This window comes from Staurois parvus, unplaced genomic scaffold, assembly GCF_062004578.1.
Source record: "Staurois parvus isolate SC_StPar_1 unplaced genomic scaffold, SC_StPar_1.0 ptg002306l, whole genome shotgun sequence".
NCBI lineage: Eukaryota > Metazoa > Chordata > Amphibia > Anura > Ranidae > Staurois > Staurois parvus.
Genome location: NW_028320102.1, coordinates 68,799 through 91,953, shown reverse-complemented (window position 1 = coordinate 91,953; position 23,155 = coordinate 68,799). Strand labels below are relative to the sequence as shown.

The window sequence follows — 23,155 nt, the reverse complement described above, 5'->3', positions numbered from 1 at the left end:
ACCGGCAGGAGGAAGGAGGTCCTGATTCCTCTATATAGATCTTTATATCACTAGAGGGGTCACCGGCAGGAGGAAGGAGGTCCCGATTCCTCTATATAGATCTTTATATCACTAGAGGGGTCACCGGCAGGAGGAAGGAGGTCCTGATTCCTCTATATAGATCTTTATATCACTAGAGGGGTCACCGGCAGGAGGAAGGAGGTCCTGATTCCTCTAAATAGATCCTATCACTAGAGGGGTCACCGGCAGGAGGAAGGAGGTCCTGATTCCTCTATATAAATCCTATCACTAGAGGGGTCACCAGCAGGAGGAAGGAGGTCCTGATTCCTCTATATAGATCCTATCACTAGAGGGGTCACCGGCAGGAGGAAGGAGATCCTGATTCCTCTATATAGATCTTTGTATCACTAGAGGGGTCACTGGCAGGAGGAAGGAGGTCCTGATTCCTCTATATAGATCTTTATATTAGAGGGGTCCCTGGCAGGAGGAAGGAGGTCCTGATTCCTCTATATAGATCTTTATATCACTAGAGGGGTCACTGGCAGGAGGAAGGAGGTCCTGATTCCTCTATATAGATCCTATCACTAGAGGGGTCACCAGCAGGAGGAAGGAGGTCCTGATTCCTCTATACAGATCTTTATATCACTAGAGGTGTCACCGGCAGGAGGAAGGAGGTCCTGATTCCTCTATATAGATCCTATCACTAGAGGGGTCACCGGCAGGAGGAAGGAGGTCCTGATTCCTCTATATAGATCCTATCACTAGAGAGGTCACCAGCAGGAGGAAGGAGGTCCTGATTTCTCTGTATAGATCTTGGGCAGACTTGATGGCTCACTCTGTCTTTTTCTGCCATCTCCTCCGTTTTCTCGCCTTCCTCCTCCTCCCCCTCCTCCTCCTCCCCCTCCCCCTCTCTTCTCTCCTGCAGTGACTATAGGGCGATGCGTCCTCCAGGTTACCCAGAAATCGCTCTGTACCCCCCTCCCCTCCCCCACCAGCTCACAAGTTTCTTCGGTCTGTTTGCGGGTGATTGGCGGAGACGTGTTCTACATGATGGAGAGTTGCGCGGCGGGGCGTTGCGCGGTGGGGCGTTGTGCGGTGAGACGCCGTTGAGGCGTTTTTTCTGCTTTTCATAATTCTGAAATTGCCGGAGTATTTCACGGCTGAAGAAAAGCTTTTCACAGATTCAGGAAAGGCCCCGATTGCCGCGCTCTGGAGGCGAGTCGAACACTTAGAGCGACGTTTACGGAATTAGCAATTCCTGCGGATTACATGATTTCCCGCCTAATAAAGCCGCCGCGGATTCGGTTGCGCGCCGGGCGACACTTTTATGCGTTTCGTTCGGCTTTATGTGGGTTCTGATACTCGGAGAAATCTTTGTACATTCATTGAATGCGTAATGTGATGCGGAAATGCTTGTCGGAGGACTGCGGGAAAACGCGGCTGGCCTGTGCGTGGAACGATCGGATTGGTTATTTATGTCACCGCCAAATGTTCGGTGATGCGGGTCCTGCGTGTGTCCGTAGGGACGAGCAGAGCGATTTTCACCTTTGCTGAAACTTCTTTACAGCCAGACACAGATTTCACGATGTGGATTGCTGAGGAAGAATTTGCTTGGAAAAAAAAGTATGATTCGTTGATTGGTCCTAGACAAAGCCACGTGATCGTGAGCTCAGGGCTGACATCTTGATTGGTCCTAGACAAAGCCACGTGATCGTGAGCTCAGGGCTGACATCTTGATTGGTCCTAGACAAAGCCACGTGATCGTGAGCTCAGGGCTGACATCTTGATTGGTCCTAGACAAAGCCACGTGATCGTGAGCTCAGGGCTGACATCTTGATTGGTCCTAGACAAAGCCACGTGATCGTGAGCTCAGGGCTGACATCTTGATTGGTCCTACACAAAGCCACGTGATCGTGAGCTCAGGGCTGACATCTTGATTGGTCCTAGACAAAGCCACGTGATCGTGAGCTCAGGGCTGACATCTTGATTGGTCCTAGACAAAGCCACGTGATCGTGAGCTCAGGGCTGACATCTTGATTGGTCGTAGACAAAGCCATGTGATCGTGAGCTCAGGGCTGACATCTTGATTGGTCCTAGACAAAGCCATGTGATCACAAACTTAGTGCTGACATGTTCATTGGTTCTAGACAAAGCCATGGGATCATAAACTCAGGGCTGACATCTTGATTGGACCTAGACCTAGTCATGTGATCAAGAGCCCAAAGCTGACTTATTGATTGGACCTAGACCTAGTCATGTGATCAAGAGCCCAAAGCTGACTTATTGATTGGTCCTAGACAAAGCCATGTGATCACAAACTCAGCTCTGACATGTTTATTGGTTCGTTCAAACCCCCCCTCCCCTCCGATTTAACCTCTAAAGCTCCAGAACATTCACAAACCGCCTCGGGACAGCAAATGGTTACATTTCATGTATTTTGTGGCTTGGATTGGGACGTGGCGCTGTCAGAAGTCGCTCGGTCCAGCATAGGTTTGGATTGGGACGTGGCGCTGTCAGAAGTCGATCGGTCCACCATAGGCTGGGATTGGGACGTGGCGCTGTCAGAAGTCGATCGGTCCACCATAGGCTGGGATTGGGACGTGGCGCTGTCAGAAGTCGATCGGTCCACCATAGGCTGGGATTGGGACGTGGCGCTGTCAGAAGTCGATCGGTCCAGCATAGGCTGGGATTGGGACGTGGCGCTGTCAGAAGTCCATCGGTCCAGCATAGGTTTGGATTGGGACGTGGCGCTGTCAGAAGTCGATCGGTCCACCATAGGCTGGGATTGGGACGTGGCGCTGTCAGAAGTCGATCGGTCCACCATAGGCTGGGATTGGGACACAGCGCTGTCAGAAGTCAATTGGTCCAGCATAGGCTGGGATTGGGACGTGGCGCTGTCAGAAGTCGATCGGTCCAGCATAGGCTGGGATTGGGACGTGGCGCTGTCAGAAGTCGATCGGTCCAGCATAGGCTGGGATTGGGACGTGGCGCTGTCAGAAGTCGATCGGTCCAGCATAGGCTGGGATTGGCACGTGGCGCTGTCAGAAGTCGATCGGTCCAGCATAGGCTGGGATTGGGACGTGGCGCTGTCAGAAGTCGATCGGTCCAGCATAGGCTGGGATTGGCACGTGGCGCTGTCAGAAGTCGATCGGTCCAGCATAGGCTGGGATTGGGACGTGGCGCTGTCAGAAGTCCATCGGTCCACCATAGGCTGGGATTGGGACGTGGCGCTGTCAGAAGTCGATCGGTCCAGCATAGGCTGGGATTGGGACGTGGCGCTGTCAGAAGTCGGTCGGTCCAGCATAGGCTGGGATTGGGACGTGGCGCTGTCAGAAGTCGATCGGTCCAGCATAGGCTGGGATTGGGACGTGGCGCTGTCAGAAGTCGATCGGTCCAGCATAGGCTGGGATTGGGACGTGGCGCTGTCAGAAGTCGATCGGTCCAGCATAGGCTGGGATTGGCACGTGGCGCTGTCAGAAGTCGATCGGTCCAGCATAGGCTGGGATTGGCACGTGGCGCTGTCAGAAGTCGATCGGTCCAGCATAGGCTGGGATTGGGACGTGGCGCTGTCAGAAGTCGATCGGTCCAGCATAGGCTGGGATTGGCACGTGGCGCTGTCAGAAGTCGATCGGTCCAGCATAGGCTGGGATTGGGACGTGGCGCTGTCAGAAGTCGATCAGTCCAGCATGTCTATTTGATAAAGTGGATAACAATCACGCCGCGGTGAGATTGCAGCGATATCGACCCCCCGAAGTAGACGGCGGTCCGCAGAAACCTGCAATGTCCATGGAACCTTCATGTCACGGATGGAGTCTGGAGAATTCGGTCCGACGTCTGCAGATCCTCCTATATCTCGCACTAAATGCGGATTTTATTACCCAGAATCCTCGGCTGTCATGGAAATGTTCTCTTCTGTGAGATCGTTCGATGTGTCTTCAGCTGGATGGCATGTCTGCTGTACGTTACCTGCGGCTGCTAATAACTGCTAAATATGGATGGCGGGGCGACAGGAGCGAAGCTTTTAATTAAGAGTGTTAAGTGATTATGCTAATTTATTTTTTATCCTCGGCAGCTTCTCCGCACTTTATATTAAAATGATTTATAGAAAACGTTCGACTCAGTTGATTAACCCCTCGCCTCCCAACAGAGAGCGACTCAGGCTGCTGCGACACCCCAGTGAGTTGAGAGATCAGTTTGGGGAGCACGGCGATTCACCTGGGCCGATCGACAATGAATCTGCGCTGATCGAGCGGCTCAGACCTGGAATGCGATTGGCTGCTGTAGCTTGTTGGAAACGATCGATGTTGTCGGCCAGCAAGCCTGGAAATTGTGTGTACGGGTCTACACTGGCTTCTGCACGGCAGAATGGCCAGACGGGGACTCAATGCGGTGTTCTTCACGGGGACCCTCACCTATCACATGGCTGACTTGCTGTGGGGGCACTCGTGCAGGCTCGCTCCGGAGCCATGCTCTGCGCGTCCATCATTGACACACACAAGGGGGCTTGGCCTTACTCTCCATCAGCTTCCTCTGAACCATTGAAAAGGGAGAGAGCCTTTAGATCAACATTATTATTATATATTATTATTTTTTATTTTTATGTATTATTATATATTAATATTATTATTTATTATATATTAATATTATTATTTATTATATATTAATATTATATATTATTATTACTATTATATATTATTATTACTATTATATATTATTAATATTACTGTTATATATTATTTTTATATATTATTATTATTACTAATATATATTATTATTATATATTATTATTATTACTATTATATATTATTAATATTACTGTTATATATTATTATTATATATTATTATTATTACTATTATATATTATTATATATTATTATCACTATTATATATTATTTTTAGTACTATTATTATATATTATTATTATTACTATTATATATTATTATTATTACTATTATATATTATTAACTATTATTATTTTTACTATTATATATTATTATTACTATTATTATTATTTATTATTATTACTTTTATATATTATAACTATTATATATTACTATTATTATTACTATTATTATATATTATTATTATTACTATTATATATTATTATTATATATTATTATTATTACTATTATATATTATTAACTATTATTATTATTACTATTATATATTATTATTATTACTATTATATATTATTATTATTATTATTATATATTATTATTACTATTATATAATATTATTTATTATTATTACTTTTATATATTATAACTATTATATATTATTATTATTATTATTATTTATTATTATTATTATATATTATTATTACTATTATATATTATTATTATATATTATTATTATTACTATTATATATTATTATTATTATATATTATTATTATTACTATTATTATATATTATTATTACTTTTATATATTATAACTATTATTATTATTACTATTATTTATTATTATTATTATTATATATTATTATTACTATTATATATTATTATTTATTATTATTACTTTTATATATTATAACTATTATATATTATTATTTATTATTATTACTTTTATATATTATAACTATTATATATTAACTATTATTATTATTACTATTATTTATTATTATTATTATTATTATTTATTATTATTACTATTATATATTATTATTATTATACAGGATTTATGGCGCTCAGCGCTTTACAATATAAAGGGAGCAGAAGCGTCCCTAGGGTTGGTGTCACCCGTTGCGGTAACACTTGGTGACACCCCCTCCGACTTTCCCCGCAGAATGGTTCGGATCTGTGGATTGAGCATAATGGATCAGACTCCATATTTTTTTTATTTCATGGTTATGGGCAGGGGCGGACTGACAACTCATGGGGCCCCCGGGCAATAGGGGATCATGGGGCCCCTGTGTCCTTGCCCAAACTCAAAAAAGCCTATGAAGTAGGTACCGGGGGCATCTCCTGGGGCCCCATACTGACCCCGGGCCCTCGGGCAGTGCCTGAGTTTCCAAATGGTCAGCCCGCCCCTGGTTAGGGGTTCATTATTTATTTATTATTACATATTATTTATTTGATTTATTTTGTATTTCTGATGATTTTTATTTATTTCTTTATTGTATTAACCCTCTAACCCATAAAAAATGTATTATAATTATTATTAATATTATTATTATTATTATTATTAATAATAATATAATAAATAAAAATCCTAACACAAAATATATAAATAATAATAATGTAGTATTATTTTTTTTATCAGGTTTGGGTTTTTAATAATATTTTTTTAGTATTATTATGAATTTATTTAAAAAATATATATATATATATATGTGTGTGTGTTTTTGCTTGGTTTGGTTTTTTTTTTTTTTTTTTTTTTTTTTTTGGGCTTTTTTTTTTGTTAGTTTTTTTACCCTTAATGCATAGACTCGGGTTCCCCACTTGGTGCGCGCTCAGTGTTCGGATGAGGAAAGTTGCGGGGTCTGCATCCCTTTTTAGAAGTTATTTAACCCTTGGGGAGTATTTAAACCGGAAACTGAAATTCCTATTGCAGGGGACACCTAAAATCGGATTTGTATCTTAGTGCAGACCAGTGAGCCAATCGCACGAGCAGCGTCCTGGGCAGGACTTGAACCCAGGACCCCGGTGCTGCAAGGCAGTACCACCAATCTGCTGTAGGTGTCACTGGGAAGGTCCTCAGGGCTGACGTGAGGGCGGAGCTCTAAGTGTATGTGATTGGCGGTGATCTAACCCGTGTGTCTGTTGTCTCCTCCGCAGTGAAGGGTTCCTGGTCCTGCTGGTCATCCTGGACGCAGTGCTCGGCTACGTGTGGGGGAGGACATTATCAGCGCACCCGAACCTGCACCAACCCTGCGCCCTCCAATGGGGGCGACATCTGCATCGGGCTGCACACGGAGGAGGCGCTCTGCAACACCTACCCCTGTGAAGGTACAGGGCGGGGCAGCAGGGGCGGGGCTGGGGGTGGGCATTCTGTGAAGGATGGGCAGATGGAAATGGGCAGTCATGGCTTTAAAGAGGTGACCCCGCCCCCCCGTATTGGGGGTCCATCCACAGGAGGGGGGGCAGGAGGGGGTTCGTGGACCTACAATACATGTCTACTGTGCCCATTATGAGGGGTTCCCACCATCCCTGTGCTGAGTTCCTGGATCTGTACACCCACTGCGCCCATTATGAGGGGTTCCCACCATCCCTGTGCTGAGTTCCTGGATCTGTACACCCACTGCGCCCATTATGAGGGGTCCCCACCATCCCCTGTGCTGAGTTCTTGGGTCTGTATGCCTGCTGTGCCCATTATGAGGGGTTCCCACCATCCCTGTGCTGAGTTCCCGGGTCTGTACACCCGCTGTGCCCATTATGAGGGGTTCCCACCATCCCTGTGCTGAGTTCCCGGGTCTGTACACCCGCTATGCCCATTATGAGGGGTTCCCACCATCCCTGTGCTGAGTTCCGGGGTCTATACACCCGCTGTGCCCATTATGAGGGGTTCCCACCATCCCTGTGCTGAGTTCCCGGGTCTGTACGCCCGCTATGCCCATTATGAGGGGTTCCCACCATCCCTGTGCTGAGTTCCGGGGTCTGTACGCCCGCTGTGCCCATTATGAGGGGTTCCCACCATCCCTGTGCTGAGTTCCGGGGTCTGTACGCCCGCTGTGCCCATTATGAGGGGTTCCCACCATCCCTGTGCCGAGTTCCCGTGTCTGTACATCCGCTGTGCCCATTATGAGGGGTTCCCACCATCCCTGTGCCGAGTTCCCGTGTCTGTACATCCGCTGTGCCCACTTGGCCGTTTAGGGAGGAAATACGATATTTGATGCACAATGCGCGGAATGAAGTGGGAACGCGATGCGACACTCTCCTGCGGTGGCGGATCAGCGGTGGGAGGCGACCGCCGTGCGGTATATTGATCTTGTCAGTCCGACTCGACATCACGCGGAACGCCGCCGCTGCATCTCTGACCCCGCCTGAATCGCAGTGAGATTTTGCACCGACATCCCCGCATCAGGTAAACAAACAACGACGGCTTTGGAGCTGTACCAGCACGGTCATAAATTATTCACGTGGTTTTTTTTTTTCTTAGATGGCGATGGAATTTTGCGGCAATGTCTGATTGGCGTCCAATAACACAGCTGCTTCCCGTCTTTTTTTATTTAATTCTCAGCCCGCGGCGCGGCGCCAATTTAATCGCGACCTGGATGGCGTTACGTTGGGATCGCGGAAGGGGCGGAGTCAGGTGACTTCTCGTCGCCAAAAAAGGAGAACCCGAACCCAGGGCTTTGATAAAAGATCAGTGCAGTCAAGAAGGTGGGGGGAGGGGGAGGCGTCGCGGCCGCGCGGTTTCCTTTTTGATGAGCGACGTTGTAATCAGCGCCTGTAATCGCCGCCAGCGCCGCCCGCCAGCTGACATTTATTTCCCGCGATTTTCTTTTTTATTTACTTGACAAATTTGTAATAAATACATATTTTATAAGTCGTCTCGTTAAATGATTCCCACGGCGTGCGGCGGGGGAATTGGCGCCGCGCTTCCAGTTCTGGTGATTGAATTTGGGATGTTAAGGACCTCTCAGTGACACCTCCCGGGGGGGCGGGGGGGGGAAGGTTGCTGGAGATGCCGACGCTCCGGGCGCTTTCTTGAATAACCGATGATGTCGCAGACGTGACGCCCCCTCAGCCCCCCCCCCTCCGCCCCCCCCCCCCCCCTCCGCCCATATCTGCAACTCGCGCTATTCCTAGACAGACTAATGAGTCCCAGAGAGTGAATCATTTCCAGGAATCTGTGAGAAGAAATCATCTCATCGAAGGAGATACATTGTATCTATTCATATAGTGTCCGGCCCAGACTGCGGCCCAGGGGCCGGGTGTGGCCCTTTGCTTGCCTTTATATGACCCTTGGAGTACTATTCCCCCCACTGACACCAATGATGGGGCACTATTCCTCCCACTGACACCAATGATGGGACACTATTCCTCCCACTGACACCAATGATGGGGCACTATTCCTCCCACTGACATCAATGATGGGACACTATTCCTCCCACTGACACCAATGATGGGACACTATTCCTCCCACTGACACCAATGATTGGACACTATTCCTCCCACTGACACCAATGATGGGACACTATTCCTCCCACTGACACCAATGATGGAGCACTATTCCTCCCACTGACACCAATGATGGAGCACTATTCCTCCCACTGACACCAATGATGGGACATTATTCCTCCCACTGACACCAATGATGGGGCGTTATTCCTCCCACTGACACCAATGATGGAGCACTATTCCTCCCACTGACACCAATGATGGGACACTATTCCTCCCACTGACACCAATGATGGAGCACTATTCCTCCCACTGACACCAATGATGGAGCACTATTCCTCCCACTGACACCAATGATGGGACATTATTCCTCCCACTGACACCAATGATGGGGCGTTATTCCTCCCACTGACACCAATGATGGAGCACTATTCCTCCCACTGACACCAATGATGGAGCACTATTCCTCCCACTGACACCAATGATGGGGCACTATTCCTCCCACTGACACCAATGATGGGGCACTATTCCTCCCACTGACACCAATGATGGGGCACTATTCCTCCCACTGACACCAATGATGGGGCACTATTCCTCCCACTGACACCAATGATGGGGCACTATTCCTCCCACTGACACCAATGATGGGGCACTATTCCTCCCACTGACACCAATGATGGGGTACTATTCCTCCCACTGACACCAATGATGGGGCACTATTCCTCCCACTGACACCAATGATGGGGCACCATTCCTCCCACTGACACCAATGATGGGGCACCATTCCTCCCACTGACACCAATGACGGGGCACTATTCCTCCCACTGACACCAATGATGGGCACTATTCCTCCCACTGACACCAATGATGGGCACTATTCCTCCCACTGACACCAATGATGGGGCAGTATTCCTCCCCCCACTGACAGCTATGATGGGGCATTTTCTGCTCCCACTGGCCCTTTACTTATAAAGTGTGACTCAGTGGGCGTCACCCGTATTCACCAATCAGATGTCGGCTGTCATTCTGTACCCTGCATTAAGCAGAGACAGTTGGAATCTGATTGGCCGGTCTGTGTTGCTCCCGTATGCTGTAGCGGATCTTCTCTTGCAGGCGGCTGGGCGGATTGGTCGGAATGGAGTATGTGCCACGAAGACGGGACGCAATACCGCCATCGCTACTGCGACAGTCACAGCCCGGGGCCCACGCAGTGTGTGGGGAACAACACGCAGTACAGAGAGTGCATATACAACGAGATCCCAGGTACGGCCCCCACACAGCCCACTCCATCCAACCATCGACAGTGGCAGATCATGGCTGGTGGGAGGGGCCACAGTAGGGTGATGGGTGTCTGTGCTTCTCTATGCAATGCAGGCAGATCATGGCTGGTGGGAGGGGCCACAGTAGGGTAATGGGTGTCTGTGCTTCTCTATGCAATGCAGGCATATCATGTCTGGTGGAAGGGGCCACAGTAGGGTGATGGGTGTCTGTGCTTCTCTATGCAATGCAGGCAGATTGTGGCTGGCGGGAGGGACCTGTAGGGTGATGGGTCTCTGTGCTTCTCTATGCAATGCAGGCAGATCGTGGCTGGTAGGAGGGACCAGTAGCGTGATGGGTCTCTGTGATTCTGTATGCAATGCAAGCATATCATGGCTGGTGGGAGTGGCCAAAGTAGAGTGATGGGTCTTTGTGCTTCTCTATGCAATGCAGGCAGATCGTGGCTGGTGGGAGTGGCCATTAGGGTGATGGGTCTCTGTGCTTCTCAATGCAATGCAGGCAGATTGTGGCTGATAGGAACCTGTAGGGTGATGGGTTTCTGTGCTTCTCTATACAATGCAGGCAGATCATGGATGGTGGGAGGGGCCACCAGGGTGCTGTACTTGGCTTTCTGTAAATCATCACACGACCCGGCCTCAGTCCTCCTCTCCAGAGCCCCTCAGTCCTAATAATGTACAAACAAAATGAGCTGAGAAACGAACTGGAGTTGCTTTTCCCCCCCAAAAAAAATTCACAAAATAGACCCCTAGGACTAGGAGAATGAAATGCGAGGCTGTCAGAGGCGACCCCCAACTTCCACACGGACTGAATTCTGCAACAACCTGTCCTGACTTCCACTTTTCTCTTCCAGTGATTCTGCCGGCCTCCAGCATCGATGAGAACAAAGAATGTGCAGGTAAAGGGTGCCGATCGTTCACCGACCCGAACACCGTGTCTGCACCAGAGGAGCTGACACTCTAATGTCCCCTCCCCCACAGTCACATCAGTCTCTGCACCAGAGGAGCTGACACTCTAATGTCCCCCCCCCCACAGTCACATCAGTCTCTGCACCAGAGGAGCTGACACTCTAATGTCCCCTCCCCCACAGTCACATCAGTCTCTGCACCAGAGGAGCTTACGCTCTAATGTCCCCTCCCCCACAGTCACATCAGTCTCTGTACCAGAGGAGCTTACGCTCTAATGTCCCCTCCCCCACAGTCCCATCAGTCTCTGCACCAGAGGAGCTTACGCTCTAATGTCCCCTCCCCCCACAGTCCCATCAGTCTCTGTACCAGAGGAGCTTACGCTCTAATGCCCCTCCCCCACAGTCACATCAGTCTCTGTACCAGAGGAGCTTACACTCTAATGTCCCCTCCCCCACAGTCCCATCAGTCTGTACCAGAGGAGCTTACACTCTAATGTCCCCTCCCCCCCACTGTCCCATCAGTCTCTGACACTCTAGTCACGCTGTTCTTGGCTGCCCCCTGTAGACAGTAGGTGGGAGTGGCGTCCTCACTGTAGTAGCTCCTCCCAGTGACCGCCATCTTGTCTCTGCGCAGGGTTCAGCCTCATCCATCTGATCGCCACCGGCGTGTCGTGTTTCTTCGGCTCTAGCCTGCTGACGTTTGTGATCTACGTCTATTGCCAGCGGTGTCAGAGGCAGTCGCAGGAGTCCACCGTCATTCACCCGGCGACCCCCAATCACCTCCACTACAAGGGCAACTCCACGCCCAAGAATGAGAAATACACTCCTATGGAGTTCAAGGTAAGAAGGAGTACGGGTGAAGGGGGGGGGGGTACATGGGGGAGGGGGAGGGCAGGGGGGGTGCATGTGCTGGGTACGGGAGGGAACATGTGCCATGGTTAGTGGGAGGAGCATCATCAGTTTGGGGGGGCACAGGTGTTGAGAAAGGGGGAGGGGACAGGGAATCCCCCCGAAGTATCATCAGGCTTCTCACAATCATACATCTCATTGACATACATGGCGCCAGGCGTGTCTTTGGATGATCCGGAATTCTGGATCCGACCCGGAATACAGGCAGAACCTTCTCTGGTTTCCTGAGGCTGCTGTGAGCTGCACTGTGCGGCTGGCAGAGACGGTGAGGTTAGGCTGATGCTATTGATTATATAACATCCTGATTCACTCTGCTGCAGGAATGCTAAAGTGGCCCCTCAATCAGTGATATCGTATGTCACTTTGGCATGCCGTAAGTGCCCATTAATGAATCCGAGCCAAGGCCCCGCCTCCTACGCTCTCCGATGTGTATTATTACCCGAGGATGGTGGGGGTGGGGGGGATCGTTTCCTAATCTTCTCCCGGGTGTCAGGCAGTTACTGTCCTCGCCGGTCAGCGCCGTCCGCGCCACTTCTTCCTCGGGTTAGTTGACAAGAATTAATGTTCGGTTTTTCCTCACCTGCCACGGAGATAAATCGTCCCGGCCACTTCCTGTTAGGGGAATCGATCCGCGGCCTTTGATTTATTTTTATAAAGTCTCCCGGTTTAAGAAGCTGTTTTAGAATCATCGAGCGGCCGGGGGAGGGGGGGGAGGGGCGTTACGCGGAGATCGCTGTGAATTCTGAACAGGAGGTAGCGAGGGACTTCATCCGGTCCGAACCAACGATACCCCGGGGGGCAGGGCTCTCTGACCGCCATAGATGGCAGCGCAGGGAGAGATGAAAAGATACGTTGTTTCTGCTTCTGGAAAATGTTTCTTTCTTTATTGTTGGGAATAGATGTGCAGAAGGAAAACATTCTTTTTATTTTGTTACATTTTAAATAGATACATTGTAATCAAATATTTAATTCATTTTCAGAATTTTTTTTTTTTTTTTCATTTTTGGATTCGATCGAAATTCAATTCGACCAATTTGTGAAAGATTTGTATTTTTAAAGACCTGCGGTATATTTAAAATGTATTTTTTTTAAATATTTTTCATATTTGTAATAAAAACGCATTTCAACATACAGTATAAATATATATACAGTTGTGTTCACAATAATAGCCGTCAGACATCACTAACCGGATCAATCCCAGTTTTTGGTGGAAATGATATTTCTACATGGCAGATAATTTCCTAGCAGGTGTAGTAGAGTCATAGAAATCCAACAGACCCGACATTCATGACATGCATGCTGCTGATTCTGTGTCATTGAATCACTCATTGAAAGGGGCGTGTTCACAATAATAGCCGTGTGGAGTTCTATTAGTGAGGTCATTCATTCTTTGATAAACAGGTGGCAATCATTGCCCTTATTTAAGGAAGGAAGGCAGCAAATGTTGGACATGCTGGTTACAGTGCATTTCTCTCTGACATTCTGAGGAAAATGGGTCGTTCCAGACATTGTTCAGAAGAACAGCGTACCTTGATTAAAAAGTTGATTGGAGGGGAAAACATAGAAAGAAGTGCAGAAAATGATCGGCTGCTCAGCTAAAATGATGGCAAATGCTTTAAAATGGCAACCAAAACCTGAAAGACGTGGAAGAAAGTGAAAAACTACCATTGGAATGGATAGAAGAATAGCCAAAATGGGGCGGACTCAGCCAACAATCAGCTCCAGGAAGATGAAAGAAGGTGTGATGTTCCCTGTGAGGACTCAGCCAACAATCAGCTCCAGGAAGATGAAAGAAGGTGTGACGTTCCCTGTGAGGACTGTTACAATTAGAAGACGCCGATGTGAAGCCAAGCTATCTGCAAGAAGTCCCCGCAAAGTCCCACTGTTGGGAAAAAGACGTGTGCTGAAGAGGTTACAATCTGCCAAAGAGCACATTGACCGGCCTAAAGAGAATTGTCCCAACATTTTGTGGACTGATGGAAGTAAGATTGTTCTTTTTGGGTCTAGTGGGCGGAGACAGTTTGTCAGACGGCCCCCAAACACTGAATTCAAGCCACAGTACACTGTGAAGACCGTGAAGCATGGTGGTGCAAGCATCATGATATGGGGATGTTTCTCATACTACGGTGTTGGGCCTATTTATCGCATACCAGGGATCATGGATCAGTTTGAATCCATCAGAATACTTGAAGAGGTCATGCTGCCTTATGCTGAAGAGGAAATGCCCTTGAAATGGGGGTTCCAACAAGACAACGACCCCAAACACACCAGTAAACGTGCAACATCTTGGTTCCAGACCAACAAGATGGACGTTATGGAGTGGCCAGCCCAATCCCCGGATCTTCATCCAATAGAAAACTTGTGGGGTGACATCATAAATGCCGTTTCTGAGGCCAAACCAAGAAATAGAGAAGAACTGTGGAATGTGGTCCAATCATCCTGGGCTGGAATACCTGATCACAGGGGCCAGAAGTTGGGGGACTCCATGCAACACAGATGTACAGCAGTTCTCAGAAACAGTGCGACTACAACCAAATATTCATGAAGTCATTCAAAGGAAAGCAAAATCTTCAAACATTTCTCAGTTTATATAGTGAATGTTGGAGTTTGTAAAGAAGAATACAAACACTGCGATTTTTTTTGAACCGTCTAATATTCACTTTTCTTCCATTTTTTTTAGAGGAACAACACAAATTTGATGTATTTTTCTTCATGTTGTGATTTGGAATAGAATGTGTCGTGTTCCCAATGCATTTGTGTGGATGGAAATAAAAGGATTAGAAGGATTTTCAGCTTTATGCACTTTTATCATCACACTGATATTATATTGAACACAACTGTATATATATATATATATATTAGAGAGATATATAACATTTTTTACACTTTTTACATAAATTAATTTAATTAATTTAAATCGGAACAAATTGTAATTGAAAGAAATTGAAATTAAAAATTAAAGTCATGAAATTATCTTGAGATAAATTACAATGCGCTGTAGGACACTCCGCTCGGGTTTAATGATCAGTTCCAGAATTGCGCCGTTCTCGAGTCCCATGACTTTTTTTTTATATTATAATAATATTTTTAATAATCCAATTTTTTTATGTTTTAAATTTTGAATTAAAAAAATGAGGTGGATGCTGATCCAAAAGTTCAATCAAATATAAAAACTAGTTGCTGCAATGTGGCCGGTGTATGTTCAGACCGGGACAAATTCTGGATTCACAACCCCCCCCCCCCCCCTTCCCGTTCCGCGTCTTTTTATTTATTTTTTTTAAATTTAAGATTCATTCAGAATTTTCAAAATTCTGCCTGTGAATATTTTCTTGAATTTGGCTGAATTATTTCACAAGTCCTTAAAAAAATTAAAAGTGAATCAGAAATAATTATATTTCACTGATTGTTGACTCCTCCCACCTGCCCCACCTTGTGAATGGTTTTTGCAGTTAAAGTGACATCCCTGTGGTGACGCCTGCTTGGAGTTCCTCCCTCCTGGAGCTCCTCCCTCCTGTAAGCACCCACCTTGCTGTTGTCCATCATCTTACAGAACACAACTCACTGCTATTATTTTGAGCACAACTGTATATTTTGAAATATAAAAATATAGTCTGGTTGAAAAAAGACACACAAGTCCATCCAGCTGAACCAATAGAAGTCACCTGTTGGTGGAAAGTTGGGGTGTTGGAGCAGAACAGGGAAAATAATTGTTGCAAATTTGCAAAACAAATGTAACTACGGATACCGTGAAATGAGAACTTTGGGTGGTGGGGCGCTGGACTCGATCTGTAATTGGAGGTTCCGAATGATGATGGCTCGTGTGGCGGCTCTCTAATGCCGGAAGGAACTTCAACCCTTGGAGGCCAGCTAATATGGAGTCAAAAGATGAGCACACTAAGCTGTAGGGATCAGTCAGATCAATTTTGATTGGTTACAATAAAGGAGTCTAATAAGAGTGGACGTCCTAAGCATTTGAGGTGACACGGTCATGTACCCGGTGGAGGCCGAGTTGACGAGAGGGCTTCCCTTACACTTCTTGTCCCATCTCCCCTGGGGTTGAGGTGTAACTAGACCCTTTAGGGTCCCAGTGCAAGAAACCATGAGGGGCCCCCTGACCCTATCCAAGAGCCCTCTCTATCGGTCCTGGAGTCCTTGGCACTGGTCCCTGGGCCCTTTCCATTGTTCCCTGTTACTGGTCCTGGGGCCCTTCCCTCTGCTCTCAGGGCCCTTCCATCCAAGCTTGGAACTCTTCCCTCTGTGCCTGGGGCCCTTCCATCCAAGCTTGGAACTCTTCCCTCTGTGCCTGGGGCCCTTCCATCCAAGCTTGGAACTCTTCCCTCTGTGCCTGGGGCCCTTCCATCCAAGCTTGGAACTCTTCCCTCTGATCTCAGGGCCCTTCCATCCAAGCTTTGAATGCTTCCCTCTGGGCCTGGGGCCCTTCCATCCAAGCTTTGAATGCTTCCCTCTGGGCCTGGGGCCCTTCCATCCAAGCTTGGAACTCTTCCCTTTCAGCCTGGGGCCCTTCCCACTGATCCCAGAGCACTGTATTCCTAACAGGAGACCCTTTATTACGGTCCCGTAGCAGGCCTCCTTCACTGCCCCCTTTGGGTCCCCCTCCATGGTGGAGGAAAGTGAAGACCTGGTTGCAAGTGTAACCTTTTAGACCTCTCTAGTTCCGAAACTGAGTTGAGGACGGGGTATAACAAGGTACAGAGTGTCACGGGTGCCTGTAGGAGATCCGATCCTGAAGATCTTGTAGAAGATGTGGAGCTGGAGACCTTGCAGCAGGCAAGCTGGCAGATGCAGGATCTTAGATGTATGTTCAGCCGGACAGACGTTGGCCAAAACCGGGAAGCAGAGGTGCAGAATCAAGAACTAGAAGCAGAGTCGGTGCCAGACTAAGGCCAGTAGCGGGTGAGCAGAAGAGATACCGGAACAGCAGGCAAGAGGCAAGGTCGGGTCACAAGCCAGAGTCTCAGCAGCAAGCGGTGTCAAACAGGCCAAGTCAGAACACAGACACAACCACAGGATCAGGTGCCTGTAGGAAATCCAAGCCTGAAGATCTTGTAGAAGCTGGAGACCGTGCAGCAGGCAGGTGCAGGATCTTAGATGTATGTTCAGATGGACAAAAGTTGGCCACAAATTGGCAGCCGAGGTACAGAATCGGGAACTAGAAGCAGAGTCAATGCCAGATTAATGCCAGTACCAGGTGAGCAGAAGAGATACCGGAAGAGCAGGCCAGAGGCAAGGTCGGGTCACAAGCCAGAGTCAAGGTCGGGTCACAAGCCAGAGTCAGCAACAGAGTCAAACAGGCCGAGTCAGAACACAGACCCAAACACAGGATCAGGTGCCTATGGAAATCCAAGCCTGAAGATCTTGTAGAAGATGTGGAGCTGGAGACCGTGCAGCAGGCAGGTGCAGGATCGTAGATGTATGTTCAGCCGGACAGAAGTTGGCCACAACCGGGAAGCAGAATCAGGAACTAGAAGCAGAGTTGGTGCCAGATTAATGCCAGTACCGGGTGAGCAGAAGAGCTACCGGAAGAGCAGGCCAGAGGCAAGGTCGGGTCACAAGCCAGAGTCTCAGCAGCAAGCGGTGTCAAACAGGCCAAGTCAGAACACAGACACAACCACAGGATCAGGTGCCTGTAGGAAATTCGAGCCTGAAGATCTTGTAGAAGCTGGAGACCGTGAAGCTAGCAGATGCAGGATCTTAGATGTATGTTCAGCCAACCAGAAGTTGGCCACAAATGGGAAGCAGAGGTACAGAATCAAGAACTAGAAGCAGAGTTGGTGCCAGACTAACGCCAGTACCGGGTGAGCAGAAGAGATACCTGAACAGCAGGCCAGAGGCAAGGTCGGGTCACAAGCCGGAGTCAGCAACAGGCCAGAGGCAAGGTCGGGTCACAAGCCAGAGTCTCCAACAGTCTCAGCAGCAAGCAAAGTCAAACAGGCCGAGTCAGAACACAGACACAACCACAACCTGTAGGATATCCGAGCCTGAATATCTTGTAGAAGCTGGAGACCATGAAGCTAGCAGGTGCAGGATCTGAATATACGAACCTGAATATCTTGTAGAAGATGTGGAGCTGGCAGACGCAGGATCTTAGATGTATGTTCAGCCGGACAGAAGTTGTCCACAACTGGACAGCAGAGGTGCAGAATCAGAACACAGACACAACCACAGAATCAGGACTCAGGCAGAAGGAGATGACCACCACTCTGGAATGATTCTGAGTCTTGCAGTGCTTTGAATAGGCTACTGGGCCCCAAAGTCCTTTCCAACATGCATGCTCACGCTCATAAGCACGCCAATGTTCACACATACATGCATGTGATCGCACACCCCTGACTCTGTGCACAGTTCTGTGGACCGTTCTGCACGCATGCACATTTCTTTGGGCATGAGTTGGGTTTCCTCGACCGATACACAAAACTCCCCTTGGTCAGGACTGAGATGTAATGACCACAGGCTTTATACAGCAATGGAATTCTCTTCGTCACATCGATGTACCAATACGAACCTTCTATAAAAACCGATGAAAAATCGTCGTGGTCAAAGCAAATTCGTTAGAATTGGGTTATGAAGATATTTCGATAATAAGATCATTCTGAAGCTTTAAATGTGCAGTGAAGCCGTACGGTGCGTAGAACTTGTGTGTGAAGGTTAGTATGTCCGAGATGAAGGAGTTATTTGATACATTGGAAGTGACAGTTTCTACATGTTAGACTTCGATATGATCGCTTTTATACATCTGATTTATGTGGACTGTTTTATGAAGGAGAACTTGTGTGAGATCCCTGAAACGTGTTGGCTGTCGACTTTTGATATTGACGCATAGCGTATGGAAGCCATCATAGAACAGAAGGTGTTCATGAAACCCATTCCCTAACATATCCCAAAAATAAGAAGATGATTCCTTATTTCAGGGTAGTAGGCGGAGCCATGCAAATATCTCCTTTTATGCCCCATCAGCTAGATGTACATCCAGAGCCCCTGGCGTATAGTAGAACATTAAAGAGACCAAACGGGTCTTCCAGGCCTTTCCGTCATTATCAGCGCAGTGTATGGAAACCATGGCTCCTCTGGAGTAGTCCTCGGGACCAAAAGAGACAGTCTAACCATACAAGTTATGGAGAGAAGGGAATGAAGAAATCAAAACGCCCGTCAACTGAGCCAAGTGCATAAATGAAGTCCTAGAGGTCTAAGAAGGCGTTCTTCTGCTAGGCGCTGATTCGGTTCGAGAGCTTTTTGATTCCTTTGGTCCCTTTTCACCGTAACCGGTATAGAGATGCAATCCCATTGTGACACAGAAATTATATCTGGTTTGGCGCGCTCATTCTTTTGCTTTGCATATTTTGAGATATTTTGTCTTCGGCAACCCCTCCCTGAGATGGATTACAGCTGGTGTGGTTACTGGAAATTATCAGTACATTCCACCAGGTTTCTTCTTAATAAATCTATACTGGAGGCGGCTGCTTTTCCCTACCACCATCTGGATGATTGATTGAATCTCAGATATATAACCTTTATTTAACCACTTCCAGTCCAGATGCTTCCCCCCCTTCCAGTCCGGACGCTTCCCCCCCCTTCCTGTCCGGACGCTTCCCCCCCCTTCCAGTCCGGACGCTTTCCCCCCCTTCCAGTCCGGACGCTTCCCCCCCCTTCCAGTCCGGACGCTTTCCCCCCCTTCCAGTCCGGACGCTTTCCCCCCCTTCCAGTCCGGACGCTTTCCCCCCCTTCCAGTCCGGACGCTTTCCCCTCCTTTTCCTGTCCGGACGCTTTCCCCCCCTTCCAGTCCGGACGCTTTCCCCCCCTTCCAGTCCGGACGCTTCCCCCCCCTTCCTGTCCGGACGCTTCCCCCCCCTTCCAGTCCGGACGCTTTCCCCCCCTTCCAGTCCGGACGCTTCCCCCCCCCTTCCAGTCCGGACGCTTTCCCCCCCTTCCAGTCCGGACGCTTTCCCCCCCTTCCAGTCCGGACGCTTTCCCCCCCTTCCAGTCCGGACGCTTTCCCCCCCTTCCAGTCCGGACGCTTTCCCCCCCTTCCAGTCCGGACGCTTTCCCCCCCTTCCAGTCCGGACGCTTTCCCCCCCTTCCAGTCCGGACGCTTTCCCCCCCTTCCAGTCCGGACGCTTTCCCCCCCTTCCAGTCCGGACGCTTTCCCCCCCTTCCAGTCCGGACGCTTTCCCCCCCTTCCAGTCCGGACGCTTTCCCCCCCTTCCAGTCCGGACGCTTTCCCCCCCTTCCAGTCCGAACGCTTTCCCCCCCTTCCAGTCCGGACGCTTTCCCCCCCTTCCAGTCCGGACGCTTTCCCCCCCTTCCAGTCCGGACGCTTTCCCCCCCTTCCAGTCCGGACGCTTTCCCCCCCTTCCAGTCCGGACGCTTTCCCCCCCTTCCAGTCCGGACGCTTTCCCCCCCTTCCTGTCCGGACGCTTTCCCCCCCTTCCTGTCCGGACGCTTTCCCCCCCTTCCTGTCCGGACGCTTTCCCCCCCTTCCAGTCCGGACGCTTTCCCCCCCTTCCAGTCCGGACGCTTTCCCCCCCTTCCAGTCCGGACGCTTTCCCCCCCTTCCAGTCCGGACGCTTTCCCCCCCTTCCAGTCCGGACGCTTTCCCCCCCTTCCAGTCCGGACGCTTTCCCCCCCTTCCAGTCCGGACGCTTTCCCCCCCTTTTCCAGTCCGGACGCTTTCCCCCCCTTCCAGTCCGGACGCTTTCCCCCCCTTCCAGTCCGGATGCTTTCCCCCCCTTTTCCTGTCCGAACGCTTTCCCCCCCTTTTCCTGTCCGGACGCTTTCCCCCCCTTTTCCTGTCCGGACGCTTTCCCCCCCTTCCAGTCCGGACGCTTTCCCCCCCTTCCAGTCCGGACGCTTTCCCCCCCTTTTCCTGTCCGGACGCTTTCCCCCCCTTTTCCTGTCCGGACGCTTTCCCCCCCTTTTCCTGTCCGGACGCTTTCCCCCCCTTCCAGTCCGGACGCTTTCCCCCCCTTCCAGTCCGGACGCTTTCCCCCCCTTCCAGTCCGGACGCTTTCCCCCCCTTCCAGTCCGGACGCTTTCCCCCCCTTCCAGTCCGGACGCTTTCCCCCCCTTCCAGTCCGGACGCTTTCCCCCCCTTCCAGTCCGGACGCTTTCCCCCCCTTCCAGTCCGGACGCTTTCCCCCCCTTCCTGTCCGGACGCTTTCCCCCCCTTCCAGTCCGGACGCTTTCCCCCCCTTCCAGTCCGGACGCTTTCCCCCCCTTCCAGTCCGGACGCTTTCCCCCCCTTCCAGTCCGGACGCTTTCCCCCCCTTCCAGTCCGGACGCTTTCCCCCCCTTCCAGTCCGGACGCTTTCCCCCCCTTCCAGTCCGGACGCTTTCCCCCCCTTTTCCTGTCCGGACGCTTTCCCCCCCTTTTCCTGTCCGGACGCTTTCCCCCCCTTTTCCTGTCCGGACGCTTTCCCCCCCTTTTCCTGTCCGGACGCTTTCCCCCCCTTCCAGTCCGGACGCTTTCCCCCCCTTCCAGTCCGGACGCTTTCCCCCCCTTCCAGTCCGGACGCTTTCCCCCCCTTCCTGTCCGGACGCTTTCCCCCCCTTCCTGTCCGGACGCTTTCCCCCCCTTCCAGTCCGGACGCCCTTCCAGTCCGGACGCTTTCCCCCCCTTCCAGTCCGGACGCTTTCCCCCCCTTCCAGTCCAGACGCTTTCCCCCCCTTCCAGTCCGGACGCTTTCCCCCCCTTCCAGTCCGGACCCCCTTCCAGTCCGGACGCCCTTTCAGTCCGGACGCTTTCCCCCCCTTCCAGTCCGGGACGCTTTCCCCCCCTTCCAGTCCGGACGCTTTCCCCCCCTTCCAGTCCGGACGCTTTCCCCCCCTTCCAGTCCGGACGCTTTCCCCCCCTTCCAGTCCGGACGCTTTCCCCCCCTTCCAGTCCGGACGCTTTCCCCCCCTTCCAGTCCGGACGCTTTCCCCCCCTTCCTGTCCAGGCCAATTTTCAGCTTTCAGCACTATCACACTTTGAATGACAATTGCGCGGTCATGCAACACTGTACCCATATGAATTTTTTAGCATTTTTTTGAGACAGATAAAGCTTTCTTTTGGTGGTCTTTATTCACCGCTGGGATTTTAACTTTTTTTGCTATGTAAATGTAAATGTCCAAAAATTTTGAAAAAAGTGTTTTTCTTATAAAATTTTGCAAATAAATAATATTTCATCATTAATCTTGGCCAAAATGTATTCCGTTATCTTTTTAGTAAAAAAAAAAATAACCCAAATTAGTCTATAACCAAAAATTATAATTTTTAAACATTTTTTTTTTACATTTTTATTTTTTTTTTTATATTATTTGGTTTTTTTTTTACATACTGTCACCCTAGCAGTACAGGTCACCATGGTGACACTGTACTACTTGTGGGGGGTGATGAAGATTTTTTTTTTACACTGATTGCTTTTACACCCATAAAGTCTGTAACGTCAATCATTTCTCCTTCTCTCTGGCTGCATTCTTGCTGCCATTGAGAAATACTGTGTGAGCTGTGATTGGTCACAGCTTGTCACATGGTACAAGGCTGTTGTGAATAGCCCTGTACCATGTGATCTCTGTGATCATTCACAGATTTCACACGTAGTAAGCAATGATGTCACAAGTGACATCTTGCTTACTACTCTGCATGTGATCACAAGATCGGACCCTCGCACAGAGGTCCCGTCCGATCGGTGTTCCACTGTGTCCGGAGGACACAGCGGGCACCGGATCGCGGTGCTGCGCGCTTCCAGGGAGCGCGCACAAGCAGGGGGCGAGGAGGCTGTTTATAAACGGCCACCCGACCCTGCACTGCCACCGTCCAGCCGTTTATATACAACGGCCGGACGGGAAGTGGTTAAATATCTAAAAAATGAATGCTCAGCTGTAATTAATGCCTATTGGGGTGGAATGTTCTGCGCACAACAATATGACTGGATACCATTGCAGTTATTTATTATATAAATGGTTAACAACACCCGACCAAATCAAATCTCATACCGTTTTACATG

The 23,155-nt window shown here is 49.1% G+C and overlaps 1 protein-coding gene across 1 annotated transcript in view; it reads left to right on the top strand.

Moving 5' to 3' along the window:
- The window catches only part of SEMA5B (semaphorin 5B), an 84,110-nt gene that overhangs the window by 50,986 nt on the left and 9,969 nt on the right, over positions 1 to 23,155 (top strand). Inside the window, exons 7-10 of the mRNA XM_089665725.1 lie at positions 6,776 to 6,946; positions 10,175 to 10,324; positions 11,190 to 11,234; positions 11,878 to 12,083. Coding sequence (XP_089521851.1) covers positions 6,776 to 6,946; positions 10,175 to 10,324; positions 11,190 to 11,234; positions 11,878 to 12,083 — 572 coding nt within the window. The remainder of the gene's footprint in view (positions 1 to 6,775; positions 6,947 to 10,174; positions 10,325 to 11,189; positions 11,235 to 11,877; positions 12,084 to 23,155) is intronic.